We start from the raw sequence: 16077 nt of genomic DNA on the forward strand, positions 1-16077 counted from the left end.
AATAACGGGTGAATGAATGTCTTCTCATTGGCTGGTGACATCTGGTAGGAGGGAGAGAAGCAAAGCCAACTTGATCCACCAATCCTTTCTCTTAGCAAATTTGCACACAATAAAGAACTGGTTCCACATTTCCTATGGCATATTAGGGATCTGCAACAGGGCCAGCCGTCATTTTTGCTGGTTCAAGGAGGGCGGACAACACTTTGTGCTTTGAGGAACAGCCCTAGCTTTGGGTTCTAAAAACAAGAAAGTATCTCAGTGCTAGTACTCGATTAACTCCCACTTACATTAAGAAAACTACCCCATCCATAGTTTCTTGAAGACTGCCTGAACCAGGAGTTCAAATAATAAACCAAGATTTCTTTTCTGTTATTATTCTGCTTGGTTGTTTCAGCCTATGGAGATTCTCAGTCATCCAGGTCATGGTTGTTCCAAAGGTGCTTTTTCAAGAGGCAACTGAACTTTTAAAGAAAGTCCAGTTCCTTCTGGGGGGAAAAACACCTTTGAGACAACCATGACCTGGATGACTGAGAATCTCCATAGACATTCTGCTCGGTTAGGCTGAAACTCATGAATCCACACTAATCTTCTGGAAATTAAGCGGGCACTCTCAGGTAATTGTTCCACAAAATGTCCTTTGCTCGAGGAAACAGCTTCCTACTTATCGCTGCCAACAAGCGAGTCTGCACGCACCAGCAGAAGTCTTACTTTTTTACCTCCTGGGACTTCCTTCAGGGCAAACAAGCAGCGGATTAGGCGGCGCACAAGGAAACCAAAGAGCTTTGAAGGCGCAGCCGGGTGGCGAGGCTGGCCTGCTGGCTGTGCGCGCTCTGACGGGAAGCTATATTCCCGCCAGGTGCGCCCCAACCCGGAGGGCCGCTTCCCCTGGCTAAACTTCGGCAGCCTTGCCGCTCGACAGCCGCGGCGGCACTCACCTTTCCGTCGGCCTCGTGGAGGCAAGAGATTGCCAGCGCGGAAGAGAGGCCCACTAGGCACCTTGACCGACGAGAGCGAGAAGTAAGAGGCGGAGCGCAACTCCGGGCGCTGCCAGGGGAGACGAGAGGAGGGAACATAGGTCATTCACGAAGCAACCCATTGGCATTCCCAGCTTGAGCAGAGGGAACCTGAGCTGGAGACTCGCTCGAATCGGTGCTCTCCCTCCTGAGACCGTTCGTGCCACCTTCCTCGCCAAAGCATTGGCCAGAAAGCGTCCGCCTGACATTGCAGTCCTGTATTGGCTTATTATCTAAGAAAACTCTGCTCAATTCCTCAGGGTTTGTCTCCGAAGAAACGAGGATTGATTACGGAAAAGAATTGTAAAAATGCGCCCCCCCCCCGGTTTCGCTTCCTGCACCGAAGTTTAATGTCGTCGGTCACAAAGTAAATTACTGCACGGCACAAGCCTTCGGATATACCGCTCACATTCAGTGAGGCTCATTGGCAGTTAAGCGAAAGAATAGGATTCTTTGAAGGTTGGGGAAAACCTGGCCATAATGGGCACGTTTGCAGTGATATTGATGCAGGTAGAACTGGAGTGTATTCTAGATAAATGAGAACGGTTAATAACAGTAGGGTTTTAGAATAATTTTACTAACCCCTTAATTCCTCTAATAAACCATAGGGTAAAATAGTCCAGAACACCATCTTCCCAGCTGTATTAATAAAATCAAAGGCCCGTTGGAAGGCATAAATGCAGTAAGTGACAAAATTTCCATGGAAACCCATTTCCAGAGGAAAAGCTGTATTTCAAGCCTCTAACTCCAGCTTCCTAATCAGCCAAAATAATCATATTCAACAGTCATAACAAGATTGTTTTAGAAAACGGCCAGGAGTGCCAATTTAAATGGCTAGTCCAATTTAAATCTTATTAGTCATATAAAACTAGAGGATATTGGTATGCAAACCTGGAATTATTCTACGAAAATCACAGACCATTACTGATTCTAGGAAAATTCTGTTTGTTTAAAAAGATAACTCCCAAGATGTCAACTTACTAATCAGTTAAACTAACCAAATTTCACCAGTTTTGTGAAATTAAAGGAAATTAATGCTAGACATCTAATTTTTCCATGGCAACTAAATTCTTTTTCTCCCAGAGGAGTATCTTTCATTGTTGAACAATCATGAGAAAATTCTTCTTGATACCCAACCATAAATAATCTTGTAATGTAAAGTGTAAACCTATTCTTTCTTGTCCTGTCTCCTGGAACAAGCCAGTCTTCTATATGATAGCGCCTGAGATTCATAGCTGTCATGTGTCTCAAAACACTTGTTCCCAGACTAAATATTTAATGCTGCCAATCGTTCTGCCTAAGTTTTATAATATTTTAGATGTAGTCTGAACAATATAGAATAAACAATTACTTTTCCTTATCTTACATTATACTTTTGTTAATGCAGTTTAGGGCATTTTTTGTAGCTACATCTTACAATGGACATGTTCAAGTTATGATTTGTTAAGACATTTCTTATTTTTTACTGATTTCAATAAGTCAAAGTATGAGTAATGTGGATCTCCCCAATGCAAATAAAACTAAAGTTTTAATGAATCTTGGAAATTCTATTGAAAATGATAGGAAAATGATGGCACTATGATAGAAATACATAGTGGTTAAGGCATCAGGCTAAAAAGCGGGAGACTGAGTTCAAGTCCTGCCTTAGCCATGAAAGCCAGCTGGGTGACTATGGGCCAGTCAGTCTCTCTCAGTCCAAAATTGTTGTGGGAAAAATAGGAGGAAGATGTACTGGATTTGCTTTACCCAAAATATATGTATGAGTTTTGCCAACCCTCTCGTCCATCACAGCCTATCAAACTCTATTCCTTGGATACCCTAAACTCCAGGAGTAGTCGAGTCAGTGTGGGTATCCAGAGATCAGCACACTCTTTGTGCTTTATTCATTCTCAGAAGGAGAAATTGGGATAGAAACCACTGACTTTGTCATCAGCTTTTTAAAAAAATAATTCAAGAATTGAATGATTGTGTAAAACTGATTTTGTCTATCAATTTCTCGAAATGTTAAATAATTTAGCAAATGTGCAACTGAGATACAACAAATAAATGAAGAATAAGAAGCTGTTTAAATTTTTCATTTAATATATTTGATGGTGTGTAGTTCAATTTTCATTTCAGAACATCTTTTTAATAATAAAAATTATTTTATAAAACAATAATTGCTTTTATTGTAATGCCCCAAATAAAAGGCTTCTTCAGTTAATAAGCACTCTGAACATTATCCTTTACCAATTGGATTAAAGCAACTGTTTTAATAAATCTTGAGTTTGGTTTGGCATGTATTGGTATTTCTATAACGGATGTTAATTTTTTCCATATCTTCTTCAATTAGAAGTCCTTTGAAATAGAATCCCTATGAAAGAAGAAAGAAATTTTGTATTTTATCCAGTGGTGATTGTCCAATCCTTTCACAGACAAACATACATAACATAAATCTCTTTTTTCATTCTTGAATTATAAAGGTATCAACAAATTGTGTTTTGGGTAATACTTATGGTCTCTGTGGAAAAACATGCCAAATTTTATTGCTTATCTCAAAAGCATGTTTAATCTATACAGTTCTATAATCGATAGTCCCTCCCAAAATAAGCTCTTACAAAAGCAATAATTTTGTGGTAAGGAAAAGGAAAGGAAACAAAAGATACAGAATGATATGAGGAGATCTAAATATCATTGAATGAGTTTACATCAACGGCATCTTCAGGAACCTTCTGCTTGCATTAGAATGATGAAATCAGCATTGCAACATAATATCTGACATCATGATTAACATACAAAAAGGTGGGGGCTTGGTGCAGGACAGTACTTTTGTCAGTCTGAAAACGCTCCAAGCCCCCAACCCCCCGCTTTTCCATGGTTGACACTGATATGTTAACCTAACCAAAATATGTGCTGAAACAGTTCAGAACACAAGAAAACAAATTAAAATTATAATTCTCTTAGTTCTTGACACTTGATATTTCATGAGCTATTTTGGGCACAATTTTGTGGAACAGCAACAGAAAATTTCTAATTTAAGGATGCCTTTGTAACATGATAAAGAGCAGGTCTTTACCTGAATAACAGTGAGAGAAAGGAGATATATTTTTAACAGACATTTTCTTACCCATCCAAAGATCTATCCAGAGACCTCTCAGGAGACCAGTGCCGGGAACGTTCAGGTGATATTGATCTTATTGTAGAAGTTAAATGGTATGAAGCTGTACGACTCTGCCGGCGAAGTTCTTGGACTGCACGTTCCCTAATTTTTTTTCAAAAAAATATTTAAATAAGAGTACTTAATGCACATAACTTTCCTAAGTCCAGCAGCTAGTGTCTCTTAAAAATCTCAGAGGGATATTTTTAACTTTTGATTTTTAAAAGGGACACAAATAATTTTTTTCCTAATTTTGGACAGTAAGTGCCTAGATATTGAAGTAAGGACAACACATAAAGGTCAAAGAGTAACTGATTCAATAAAAATATTTAAAACAAAATATCAGACATTTGAGTTCAGAGAGAATTGGACTAGATGGAATTCTATCAGTGACTTGGAATTCTATCAGTGACTATTTCAAATGTAGACCAAAGTTCCAGCTTTCTATGGAATTTCGACTAGAGTTATTTAAATTGTTTCCTTCTAATTAGTATAGTGTTTGTCTTACTGGTTACATACAAAGACCAGAAGAAAGTAATACAATATTTTTGCTAGTCTCCCCAGCAGCAAGTTTATTATTATTTTTACACTTACATATAAAGAGACTGCTAAAATCTTATTTTCCCTTTTTACAACTATTGTCTCTTCAGGTCTCCGGCCCATTTATATGGTGAACACAGCCTATTGCCAAACATCCTTTCCTCTACTTTGGTCTCACTTTTGACAGTGATTTTATCTCCTTTTATTTCAGTCTACTCAGTACAAGGATAAATACATGCAATGGTGGGAGAAGCTAATGGAAAAAGAAGCTCAAAAGTTCTTAAGGAAGATTATATTGAAAATACAATTAGAAACAAGGCTATGTTAAAAGAACATTTGGAAGCAGTTTCAATAAGGAGATAAAAGGTAAGTAAAAAAAAAAATCAATGTGACTAAAAAAAAAGCTTAACAAAGTACTGAAATAAAAAAGATACATGCAAGAAATGAAAACAGAACCAGATCACAAAGGAAGACTACAGAGTGGTAGCCCCCCAAAACAGAACTGATATCAGGAAAGTAAAAGATCATAATTTATTTATTTAGTGGATTTATATGGCCACCCATCTTGGAGGCCTGGCTTTGAGCAGCTCACAATATTAAAAATAAGAACATACAGAAAAATATATAAAACCCATACTAGCCAGGGGAAAAATCACAAAGCCACAATCCAATACAATATAACCAAGCAACAGGCTCAAAACCTCCAAATCCCATAGCCATTTAATCTTGCTAGGGTTGTTTTGAAGCCTGTTGCATCCTGTCCAGGCACCCACAGCCTCCAGAACTGGAACATAACTCCACCACATCTTTCAGATGACCTAAAGGGATATGTAAATGCTGGGTATAATCAGCATACTGATAATACCTCATCCAAAACTGCTGACCTGGCTTTATGAAGATGCTAAATCGGAAATGAAAAAGCACCAAGCCCTGAACAGTGAGGTCTAGCAATAGCTTCTTGAGGAGGGGGTGAACTTAGGAACCTAAAATACAAAGGAAAGAAATGGGATAGGGAGTACTTCGCTTGCTCATAGCAATCACACAGATAGTCTTAGAATAATACAGGTAGACCTCACTTACCAACCATAAATGGGATTAGCAACTCCATTGCTACACAGCACGTAGTAAAATATATGACTACACAAAATTATGACATCAGTTCTGGCTACAGTCATTAAGTGAATCATTGTGAGTTGTTAAGTTCAATGTCATAAGATCACAACCTGCAATTTCCTACTGGCTTCCCCAATTATTTTGCTTGTCAGAAGCTGCCTGTAGAAGGTTGCAAATGGTAATCACATGACTATGGGACACTGCAGCCATTGTAAATGTGAGCAGGTTGCCAAATTAATTAATTAATTAATTAATTAATTAATTATATTTGTATACCGCCCTTCTCCCGAAGGACTCAGGGCGGTGAACAGGGCAATACATGTTAAAAAACAGAATACAAAAATTTAAAAAAAGATTAAACAAGTGCCCAGAACTCTTAGATAGATTAAAACGCATTTAAAAGTAATAAAAACCCAACCCCCTCCCATCAGGCTAGGCCAGCTTGTTCAAAAAGATACGTCTTTAGATCACGCCGGAAGGAGTGAAGGTCGGGCGCCATCCGGAGCTCAACCGGAAGATGGTTCGATAAATCCGGCGCGCCCACAGAGAACGCCCTCCCCCTGGGGGCCACCAGTCGGCATTCTTTGACCGGAGGCACCCTGAGGAGACCCTCTCTGTGGGAGCGTATTGGGCGGAGGGAAGTTGATGCCGGCCGCAGGTGCTCCCCAAGGTATTCCGGACCCATGCCATGTAGGGCTTTGTAGGTCAATACCAGCACCTTGAACCTCACCCGGAAGACAACTGGGAGCCAATGCAGCTCGCAGAGCAGAGGTGTAACATGGGAGTATCGGGAGACTCCCAACACAAATCTCGCGGCTGCATTCTGTACCAGTTGGAGCCTCCGAGTGGTCTAAATGCCTAAACTGTGATCATGTGAACAATGGGCACTGCAATAGCTTCAACTCTGAAGACCTCTCATAAGTCTCCTTTTTCAGGACCATCATAACTTTGAACAATTGCTGAATGAATATTTGGTAAGTGGGGATTATCTGTGGTTGATTGCAAACTGAATGAAGTAGCAGTATGTTAGCTGCAAAGACAGCACATGGAATTCTAGGCTGCATCAACAGATATATAATTTCCAAATTTACAGATAGTAATTGCTGCATTTGTTCTGGTTAGACCATCACCTCAAGTATCTATTTTATTTATTTATTTATTAAATGTATTTGTTGCCCATCTTGCCACAAGATGATTTCTGAACAGTATACTTCAAAAAAAATAATAAAAATGGATTGAGTTAGAAGGACAACAATGATCAGAGGACAAAAAAATCAGTAATACAAAGAAATATTGAAGGAGTTGGATATGAGAAAAGATGACTGGGTAATATAAACACACTCTTCAAATACTTGAAAGGATGTCACACAGGAGGTAAAAACCTGATCTCTCTCGTTCCAACACAGAATGATGGGGTGGAAAAGAAATTTCATTTGGATTTTATTCAGAGCCAGGGTAAATACCACTGGAAAATCTGAGTTTGAGATTAAGAATAAAGGAAACTGTTATTTTAAGTCAATTATCTAGCCTAAAGTTACCTGTTCTGGAGTCAGTCAATGGTAACATTTTTCTTGATCATTCTGTGTTTAAACTCAAGCTCAGCTTTGAAATACATCTACGTCATATAGTTATGTTTTTCATTAACTCCTGTTTCATTACTCTATTAGGTAACATTCACCTCTTTGGCCCACTGGAATTGTATTTAGGTGATTCTAGACCTCTCTGCCCAGATCTAGAGATACATTTATTTTTTTCAAGAGACAAAATAAGTCAGGATTTAATGATGGATTGCAAAGTAAGAAAACTGCCATTCTCTCACTGCTAAATTTAATGTAGTACACAGCTTCATATCTTTATTCAGTATTGGCTGGGGTAAATAATCCATGTTCTACAGATCATATGCAGCTCTCAGCAAAGCATCTGTTCCAACAACATGAGACTATGCCACTAAATTCAGTGGCAAAATCACCAACACTTGATAACATAGATTTTAAAGGTTCTTCTCTTTCAATCTGAAGCAAAGAAGGGAACTGCCTTCTGGAAGCTTATCATCCCAATTTTTCTAAATCCTCCTCAAGAAATAACTTGAAATCATACCACCAGCATTCAGTTATTTGTCACTGAATTTTGGCAGTATGATTTTGAATTTGGTTTGAACTATAAACATTTGAAATAGGGTCTGTTTTCCTTCCAGTGGCTTCCTGCATCACCTACAGGTAAAACTTGAAAAATTAGAATATCGTGCAAAAGTTCATTTATTTCAGTAATGCAACTTAAAAGGGGAAACTAATATATGGGATAGACTCATTACATGCAAAGCAAGATAGTTCAAGCCGTGATTTGTCGTAATTGTGATGATTATGGCGTACAGCTCATGAAAACCCCAAATCCACAATCTCAGAAAATTAGAATATTGTGAAAAGGTGCAATATTCTAGGCTCAAACTGTCCCACTCAAATCAGCTAATTAAGCCGTAACACCTGCAAAGGGTTCCTGAGTCTTTAAATGGTCTCTCATTCTGGTTCAGTAGGAATCACAATCATGGGGAAGACTGCTGACCTGACAGTTGTGCAGAAAACCATCATTGACACCCTCCATAAGGAGGGAAAGCCTCAAAAGGTAATTGCAAAAGAAGTTGGATGTTCCCAAAGTGCTGTATCAAAGCACATTAATAGAAAGTTATGTGGAAGGGGAAAGTGTGGAAGAAAAAGGTGCACAAGCAGCAGGGATGACCGCAGCCTGGAGAGGATTGTCAGGAAAAGGCCATTCAAAAGTGTTGGGGACTTTCACAAGGAGTGGAGTGAGGCTGGAGTCAGTGCATCAAGAGCCACCACACACAGACGGATCCTGGACATGGGCTTCAAATGTTGTATTCCTCTTGTCAAGCCGCTCCTGAACAACAAATAACGTCAGAAGCGTCTTACCTGGGCTAAAGAAAAACAGACCTGGTCTGTTGCTCAGTGGTCCAAAGTCCTCTTTTCTGATGAGAGCAACTTTTGCATCTCATTTGGAAACCAAGGACCCAGAGTCTGGAGGAAGAATGGAGAGGCACACACTGCAAGATGCATGAAGTCCAGTATGAGGTTTCCGCAGCCTGTGTTGATTTGGGGAGCCATGTCATCTGCTGGTGTTGGTCCACTGTGCTTCATTAAGTCCAGGGTCAACACAGCCGTCTACCAGGAGATTCTGGAGCACTTCATGCTTCCTTCCACAGACAAGCTTATGGGGATGCTGACTTCATTTTCCAGCAGGACGTGGCACCTACCCACACTGCCAAAAGCACCAAAACCTGGTTCAATGACCGTGGGATTACTGTGCTTGATTGGCCAGCAAACTGGCCTGACCTGAACCCCATAGACAATCTATGGGGCATTGCCAAGAGAAAGATGAGAGACATGAGACCGAACAATGCAGAAGAGCTGAAGGCTGCTATTGAAGCATCCTGGTCTTCCATAACACCTCAGCAGTGCCACAGGCTGATAGCTTCCATGCCACGCCACATTGAGGCAGTAATTGCTGCAAAAGGGGCCCAAACCAAGTACTCAGTACATATGCATGCTTATACTTTTCAGAGGTCCGATATTGTTCTATGTACACTCCTTGTTTTATTGATTGCATGTAATATTCTAATTTTCTGAAATTGTGGATTTGGGGTTTTCATGAGCTGTACGCCATAATCATCACAAGTATGACAAATCACGGCTTGAACTATCTTGCTTTGCATGTAATGAGTCTATCTCATATATTAGTTCCCCCTTTTAAGTTGCATTACTAAAATAAATGAACTTTTGCACGATATTCTAATTTTTTGAGTTTTACCTGTATTCTTAAAACTCCCCAAAGTATTTAAAAATTAAATCATGGGAGTTTTACATGGAAGGAAGTGCATTTAAGGACAATTATGTTTCATTCAAAGAAAACCTGCCTATAAAACTTTGTGATAAGTCCCAATAAATTACCTGGTCCCAATAAATAAATTTGGGTCACTGAGCAAAGTAGTCATTGAGCAAGATGCCCACATGACTGTTTCACTTAATAACTATAATCCTGGCTCTCCCTATTGTGGTAGTTAAGCAGTTGTGAGAGTCATTAACTGAAGTGCAGAGTGCCACAGGGGGTGGAAAAGTCCCTGGGAGGCCCTGTGCCTACTGGTGTGCAGAAACCTGCCTGGGACCTGCAGTCCAAGCTTTCTCCCCACCACACCACACCCAGGTGGGCCAAGCCCTCTCTCTGTTGCACTATATCCAGGAATACCTACCTCTGTAGCTGCTGCCAGATGTGTCCAATCAATACAAGGTGTGGCCTACTTATTGAGGCCAACTCACACCATCCTACAAATGGCCCCTATTCTTGCAATGGTTCATGAAGGCTAGAAAACTAACAAACACAACTAACCTTTAGAATGAGAACGCTAGCAAGTAAGATTAGCCTTCAGAAGGATGTTTGCTGGCTTTTTAGCCAGAAAGCTAGCAAATGTGGCTATCCTTCAGAAAGATTGTGGTAGGAAGGCTAGAAAGCTAGTGAATGCAATCATTCTTCTCATACTTTGCAAGGCCCCTTCTCCATGTGATTTGGAGAAAACCTTCTGAACCATCACAAAATGAAGCCTCTTGGAGGATGGCAGTGGGACAGCCTAATTAGTGGGATGTGTCTATCAGCAGCTTCGGAATAATGCAGAGGTAAATGGACCCTGGCATGATAGCATGGGAAGAACTGGCAGGAAGCAGGCCAAGGCCTCCAAAGCCAAAGCAGTTTTGTGAGTGCTGGTGGGCCAGGTGAGGGGCTGAGATGGGGGAGAGATGGGCAAGTGGGTAATTGCAATGCCCTGTGGTCAACTGTAAGGGCAAGCAGGTTATCAAATGTCCAAATACTGATAACATGACACAGCAGTACTGCATCAGGGGTCATAACTCTCTTCATTCAGCATCATCATACTTTCTAACAATCACTTGAATGAATGGCTGTAAATCAAGAATTACCTGTAGGATGAAACTGTCTAATTGTATAATTTTAATAAATAAGCATAAATTAGATATACAGTATATCTATTAAAAGAGCAAAACAAAGCAGTAATATAATATAGCAATTTAAATTTAGAATATGTAAATAACAAAAGGTGATTGTAGTTTGTCTTTTTTCAAAACAACAGCACACACACACACACACACACACACAGTATGTACAAATAGGTCTATGCTTTTAGTCTGCCTAAAATGGATCTAGAGATAGAATGTGTTTATGAAGGCGTAGAATGATGGACTACAGTAAAGCAATAGGTTCCCAGAAAGGAGGTAGCACGTTCCAAGTTGGGGGCAGGGGTGTGTGTGTGTGAGACAAGACACCATGCAATCCAGAGCTGGATTGTGAAAAGAGATTTAGGATATCCACTTCCAGAGTATATGCATTTCCATTAGATTAGGATAGTGTAGATTTAGTTTGGCAAGATTCTGTCTATAAAGTGTTAACAAATAAAGAACTGAATTTTGACTAGATTGTTTTGTCAGCTAGGCCTGACAATCTGCTTACTAGCAGTAGGCATTTGCTCAACTCATCCCCATACCAATAACAACAGAATAAATAATTTTTCTCCACAATTTGCATAAGAGAAAAAGTGATTTAACCAAATTACCCCTCTCTACCCTTTATTTCAATACCTTGTCCTATGTTTGTGGTTCATAATTCTGTTTTAGAAATTATACAGTGGGTTAGAGAGTTAAGCTATTTTAGATAGTAGAGATCACACAAATATAATAAATATACCTAAAGATGGACCCACAGTCAGCACTTTTATACTTCCAGACCAATTCAAATAAAAGTTTGGACTTTTATTTGAATATACTCTTGAAAGTGTTTTTAGTAGCTCTATTAGTCAGAAATAGTAATTTCCCTAAATCTGCAGTGTTTAGAATATTTTCCTGGATGGTACGTTTTGAGGCAAGTTAAAGTGATCAATTTTATTGAATTTCCTTGAAGTCTGGAAGTATTGGGGCAATAACTGAAGATATACGGTAGTTAATTCTGGGCTATTCCGCTCATCAGATTACTTACTGAAGGAAGATTAGGAATGGTGCATTTTAGTTACTTTTTATAAATAATTGGATTTTGTAATGAAATATGAAATATGCAATGGAATGATTCAGCCATCATTCTTTGAAGTCTGCAATATTTTCAGGTTTTTATGAAAAAAATCTGTAATCTACAAATATACTTGCTCTTTTCTATTAAAAACAACCTATAAATACCCACAAGGTTTAAATGTAGTACTTGCTAGTTATAAAATAAAATCCGACTTATTTCAAACTGATAAATAATCTGATTTATATCTGTGGGGTACAATCAAATGGAAGTCTATTCCCAACTAAGTCATGAAATAATACAAATTGTAAAAAATAGTACTTGTTCTCTAACAAGCATGCTCCAATGCTGAATTTTAGTCTTAGTTCTAGTGGATATAAATTAGTAGCATTATTTAATGACTTTAGCCCTGGATTTTTCTAAATTAGTTAAAATGTATATTATTAAACTGGGAATAACAGATGTAAATGATTAAAAATGTGGTCACACACTTGCCTTTCAAAGCGTTCTGTGCCCAACTGTCTTTTGGTGATATCTAACTCAGATTCCAGTTGAGTAATTGTGTTTTTGATCTGTGAAAAATCTCGACTCTGGATAGCGCTATAAAGGACAAAGTTGTCACTTAAACTGAAAGGATGTAACTAATCAAATATAACAAAATAAAGAATAGGATTAGTTTTTCAAGAACAGCTTCCAATATATTTGATACAAAAAAAAATAGTTGGATAAGCTTCCAGAAGGAAAACAGAAACAATTTCATATTTTTGCTGTGTCTAAAGGCATTAAATACCCATATTAAAATTTTCTAACTTTACTGAACAAAATTGTTTTCATAGTAAGGTACAAATTGTTTTAAAAATTCTAATATCTATTTTATTCCCATGAGATAGATGCTGTTTTGCCTAATATTTAGTTTCCCTAGTTTCAAATAACTTTTAAATAAACTATCTTCCACTCTAATAAAGGGTCTCCTAAAGAAGGTAAAAATGAAAATAACAAAAAGTATAACAGCAATTCTTGTGATAATTAAGTGTTATTTCTACTGGTTACTCACATTTTGCTTTCAGCCATAGTAAGTTGTTCTTTAAGAAGATGTATTTCAGAATCCTTCTCTTGACTTATCATCTGAGACTGATACTCTTTTTCTCGATTGGATGCTAACAAAGTTTCCAAGTTTTTAATTGAGATTCTTTCATTGTTGAGTTGCTTTCTCAGAAGTTCTATTTCTGAGTGAGATGATTCCCATTCATTCTGAAGCTGAAAGCCAAAATAATGAACATTCTTATTTTCTTTAATATGTACTATATTAGAAATTGATAGATTACGTTGTAAATTGCAAAGAAAATACCATGCTTTCTCCTCCCCCTACCCCCCAGTACCTATGGATATCAATCTTTTCAGCTTTTCTTTCTTAATGTAAAAACTGTAACCCTCTCTCTGCTAGAACTTACAGTGGTATTCTCTGAAGATAGTATAGTAATCTTTCTTAATGTGCAAAAATAAATGGGTTTTACTTATGATGTTAATCCAAAACTAAACCAATTATTGGATTCTTGGTATTCTTTGAGTTTGGTGGTTTTCTTGCAGACATTTCATCACAAAATATAATACTGTAACATCACTGAACCCTGAAAGTGGAGTTTTCTGGTTGTTCTTAGATAAGTTATTTGCCTTGCCAGTTTGGAAGTGGTTTCCTTTCCAACTATTGTAAACCAATGACACTGTACACTAACCCTCACAAATCGTGACATGGAGATATATGGTTTAAAAGTTAAGGCTTTTAAAGTTTTGATTTAAGCCTTTTCCCAATTTGATACTATTATAAGACATGATCTGAAGCTCCAGAGTTCCAGTGTACATACACACTAAATTATGCAAGCAGAATATAATCTATAATTTCCTTTTATATGCTGGACAATATCCTAGTCCTTAGTGAGGAATCTTATACTGTAGGGCATTCCATCCCATACAAAATATATCAGAACCCAGTAAATAAATTTAGAATATTTAAATCAAGATGGATTACCTATGAACCACATGGAGATACCACAACCATTTTAATAGCCCCCAGATTTTAATATCAACTTCTAAAGTGGCTGTCAAAATCAGAAGACTGGTAGTACTTTTTCAGACTATCATTATCTACCACTCACTTTCTCAGATGCACAAAGTGACAGACAGGCCAAATTTCACACAGAAGATTTAATGGCAACAGATTTGACTTCAGGATTGCATTATTATCATGCTTGAAGTGCTCTGAGCTTCTTAAACCTTTAAAATTAACCACGACCTACTGTACACAAAAACAATTGCCTGCCTTGGCTTAATCTAAAGTTTATTTGCAGGTATTTCTCTTTTTGAAATGAACCAGTCATAACTTTTATTCAGCTCAAGTATTTAAAAAATATATCAGGAGTTTTGAAAAAATATGAAAAATATTTAGCACAAAGAAATAAAAATGATTTGATGGTTAAAAAATTATCATTCATTCCCCAAATTTTCTCACTCATGTTCCCCAGAGCCTAAAAGAATGAATGATGGATTCATATACATCAACTCAATTATGATTGGCAATATTTGATTGTTTTAAAGAAAAAAGACAAGTTTAAATTAAGTATCTCTCAAGAATCAATGTAGAATGAGATAGCATTAACAAGGTTCTAGAGTTGGGACTTCAATCATACAGTCACACATGCCTTTTTGGCTTTTTTTGAATTATACCCGCAGAGATCCCTATGTCTACAAATATGCTAAATCCACATCCAAGATTCAGTTTCTCAGATAAGCACAGATAGTACTTACCTTTTCTTAGCAGCTTTATGTATATCCAGACCATATGGTATACAATGTATTATTTGCTACAGAATAATCATGGCACCAGAGTTCATGAAAAACAGTAGTATTTGGCAATGTTTTCTTCTGCTTTGATGTTTAAAAATTAAACAAGCTCCCAAATAGAGATATTAGAACAGAAGACTACATTGGTCAAGTAGATGTGTGCTCCCAAGCACTGACAGGAGAGCAACAGCTGTTGTTCTTTTCTAGTAGCTGAAAAGATATGTTGCCTATGATTTAGGAAATAACAAATAAGGCTCTGCAAAGTTCAGATTTTAAGATTAAAAGGTGCTTCAGAATATGTAAGAGTGGGAATGAAATACATGTAAACAAATGCATGATATAATTGTACATTTTCCTGGAATCATATGGCTGTGTTCTACTGAATCCTTGGACCACAAAGCAAAATTGACACACTCACTCATACATACACACACCCCTCTCATTTGAAGGTATGGTATTTTACAGAAATCTTGTGTTACCACTTTAACCTTAACAGATTCTATGAATCAGGGATATGAGAATATACTTCTTGTGATAGAGAATTTCCAGTCCAGGTGACTCTGAGAAAATTCTGACATGTAAAGAATTTTCCATGAACAGGAAGAATTAAATGCAAGCATTAGGAAAATGTGTATGAGTTTTCAGCTTTAACGTTTGCTCTCTATAAATCAAGCCGAAATTATATTATACCTACTCTTTCTACTTCTTTTGTTGTGTTCTTTAGTTGCCGACTTAATAACTCATTGCTAGTGTCCAGTTTAATGCACAGTTCCCGAGCAGAAGTCAAATCTGAGAGTATAGAAACCTTTTCCAGGTGGACTTTCTCAAGTTTCTCCTCCATTTTCACCAGAGACTTACCTAAAGTAGAAATCTGTGACTTACAGGCTTTTTCAGATGCTAAATGCTGCCCCAAAAAATAAAAGTTATTTATATTATAAATAAACCAGCAAGAGTATCTTCAAGAAAAAAATTCTTAATGATAAGCATGTTTATCTAAATAAATGCTTCTGTTTTATGTTAATTTTGAAATGTTCTACAGTCAATAAAAATAAAAGCAGAATCTAAAAATACATCAACAAAACTAAACATTTTATACCAAAATGTATACATACACACACACACACGCACACACACACACACACACACACGAGAGAGAGAGAGAGAGAGAGAGAGAGAGAGAGAGAGAGAGAGAGAGTGTTAAGAGACTTTATAGCACTAGTAGACCAATCCAGAATTCCATGTGAAGTTCATTGCACATTGAAAGTATCATGTGGTATAAATATCAGTGCAACTGTTACATCTACAAACAAAACTCTTGATAAAATAGAAAACCATGTGAATCCTGAAGAATTTGTGTCATAA

General features: G+C 37.6%; 2 protein-coding genes across 8 annotated transcripts in view; both read right to left on the reverse strand.

Moving 5' to 3' along the window:
• Positions 1-1008, reverse strand: part of CRACDL (CRACD like) — a 49119-nt gene extending 48111 nt beyond the window's left edge. For all 4 annotated transcript variants that reach the window (XM_083361540.1, XM_083361541.1, XM_083361542.1 and 1 more), the window contains exon 1: positions 936-1008. The gene's annotated coding sequence lies outside the window, so the exon portion shown is untranslated. The remainder of the gene's footprint in view (positions 1-935) is intronic.
• A 2066-nt stretch (positions 1009-3074) lies between these two features.
• TSGA10 (testis specific 10) overlaps positions 3075-16077 on the reverse strand; it is a 49002-nt gene continuing 35999 nt past the window's right edge. For 2 of the 4 annotated variants that reach the window (XM_083362963.1, XM_083362964.1), the window contains exons 16-20: positions 15410-15619; positions 12932-13134; positions 12373-12477; positions 4120-4254; positions 3075-3366 (exon numbers count right to left, since the gene is read on the reverse strand). In XM_083362963.1, coding sequence (XP_083219089.1) covers positions 3342-3366; positions 4120-4254; positions 12373-12477; positions 12932-13134; positions 15410-15619 — 678 coding nt within the window. In that variant the 3' untranslated portion in view covers positions 3075-3341. The remainder of the gene's footprint in view (positions 3367-4119; positions 4255-12372; positions 12478-12931; positions 13135-15409; positions 15620-16077) is intronic. The other 2 variants (XM_083362966.1, XM_083362965.1) reach the window with 2 other exon arrangements.

Source organism: Vipera ursinii, assembly GCF_947247035.1.
Source record: "Vipera ursinii genome assembly, chromosome: 4".
In the NCBI taxonomy this organism is placed as follows: domain Eukaryota; kingdom Metazoa; phylum Chordata; class Lepidosauria; order Squamata; family Viperidae; genus Vipera; species Vipera ursinii.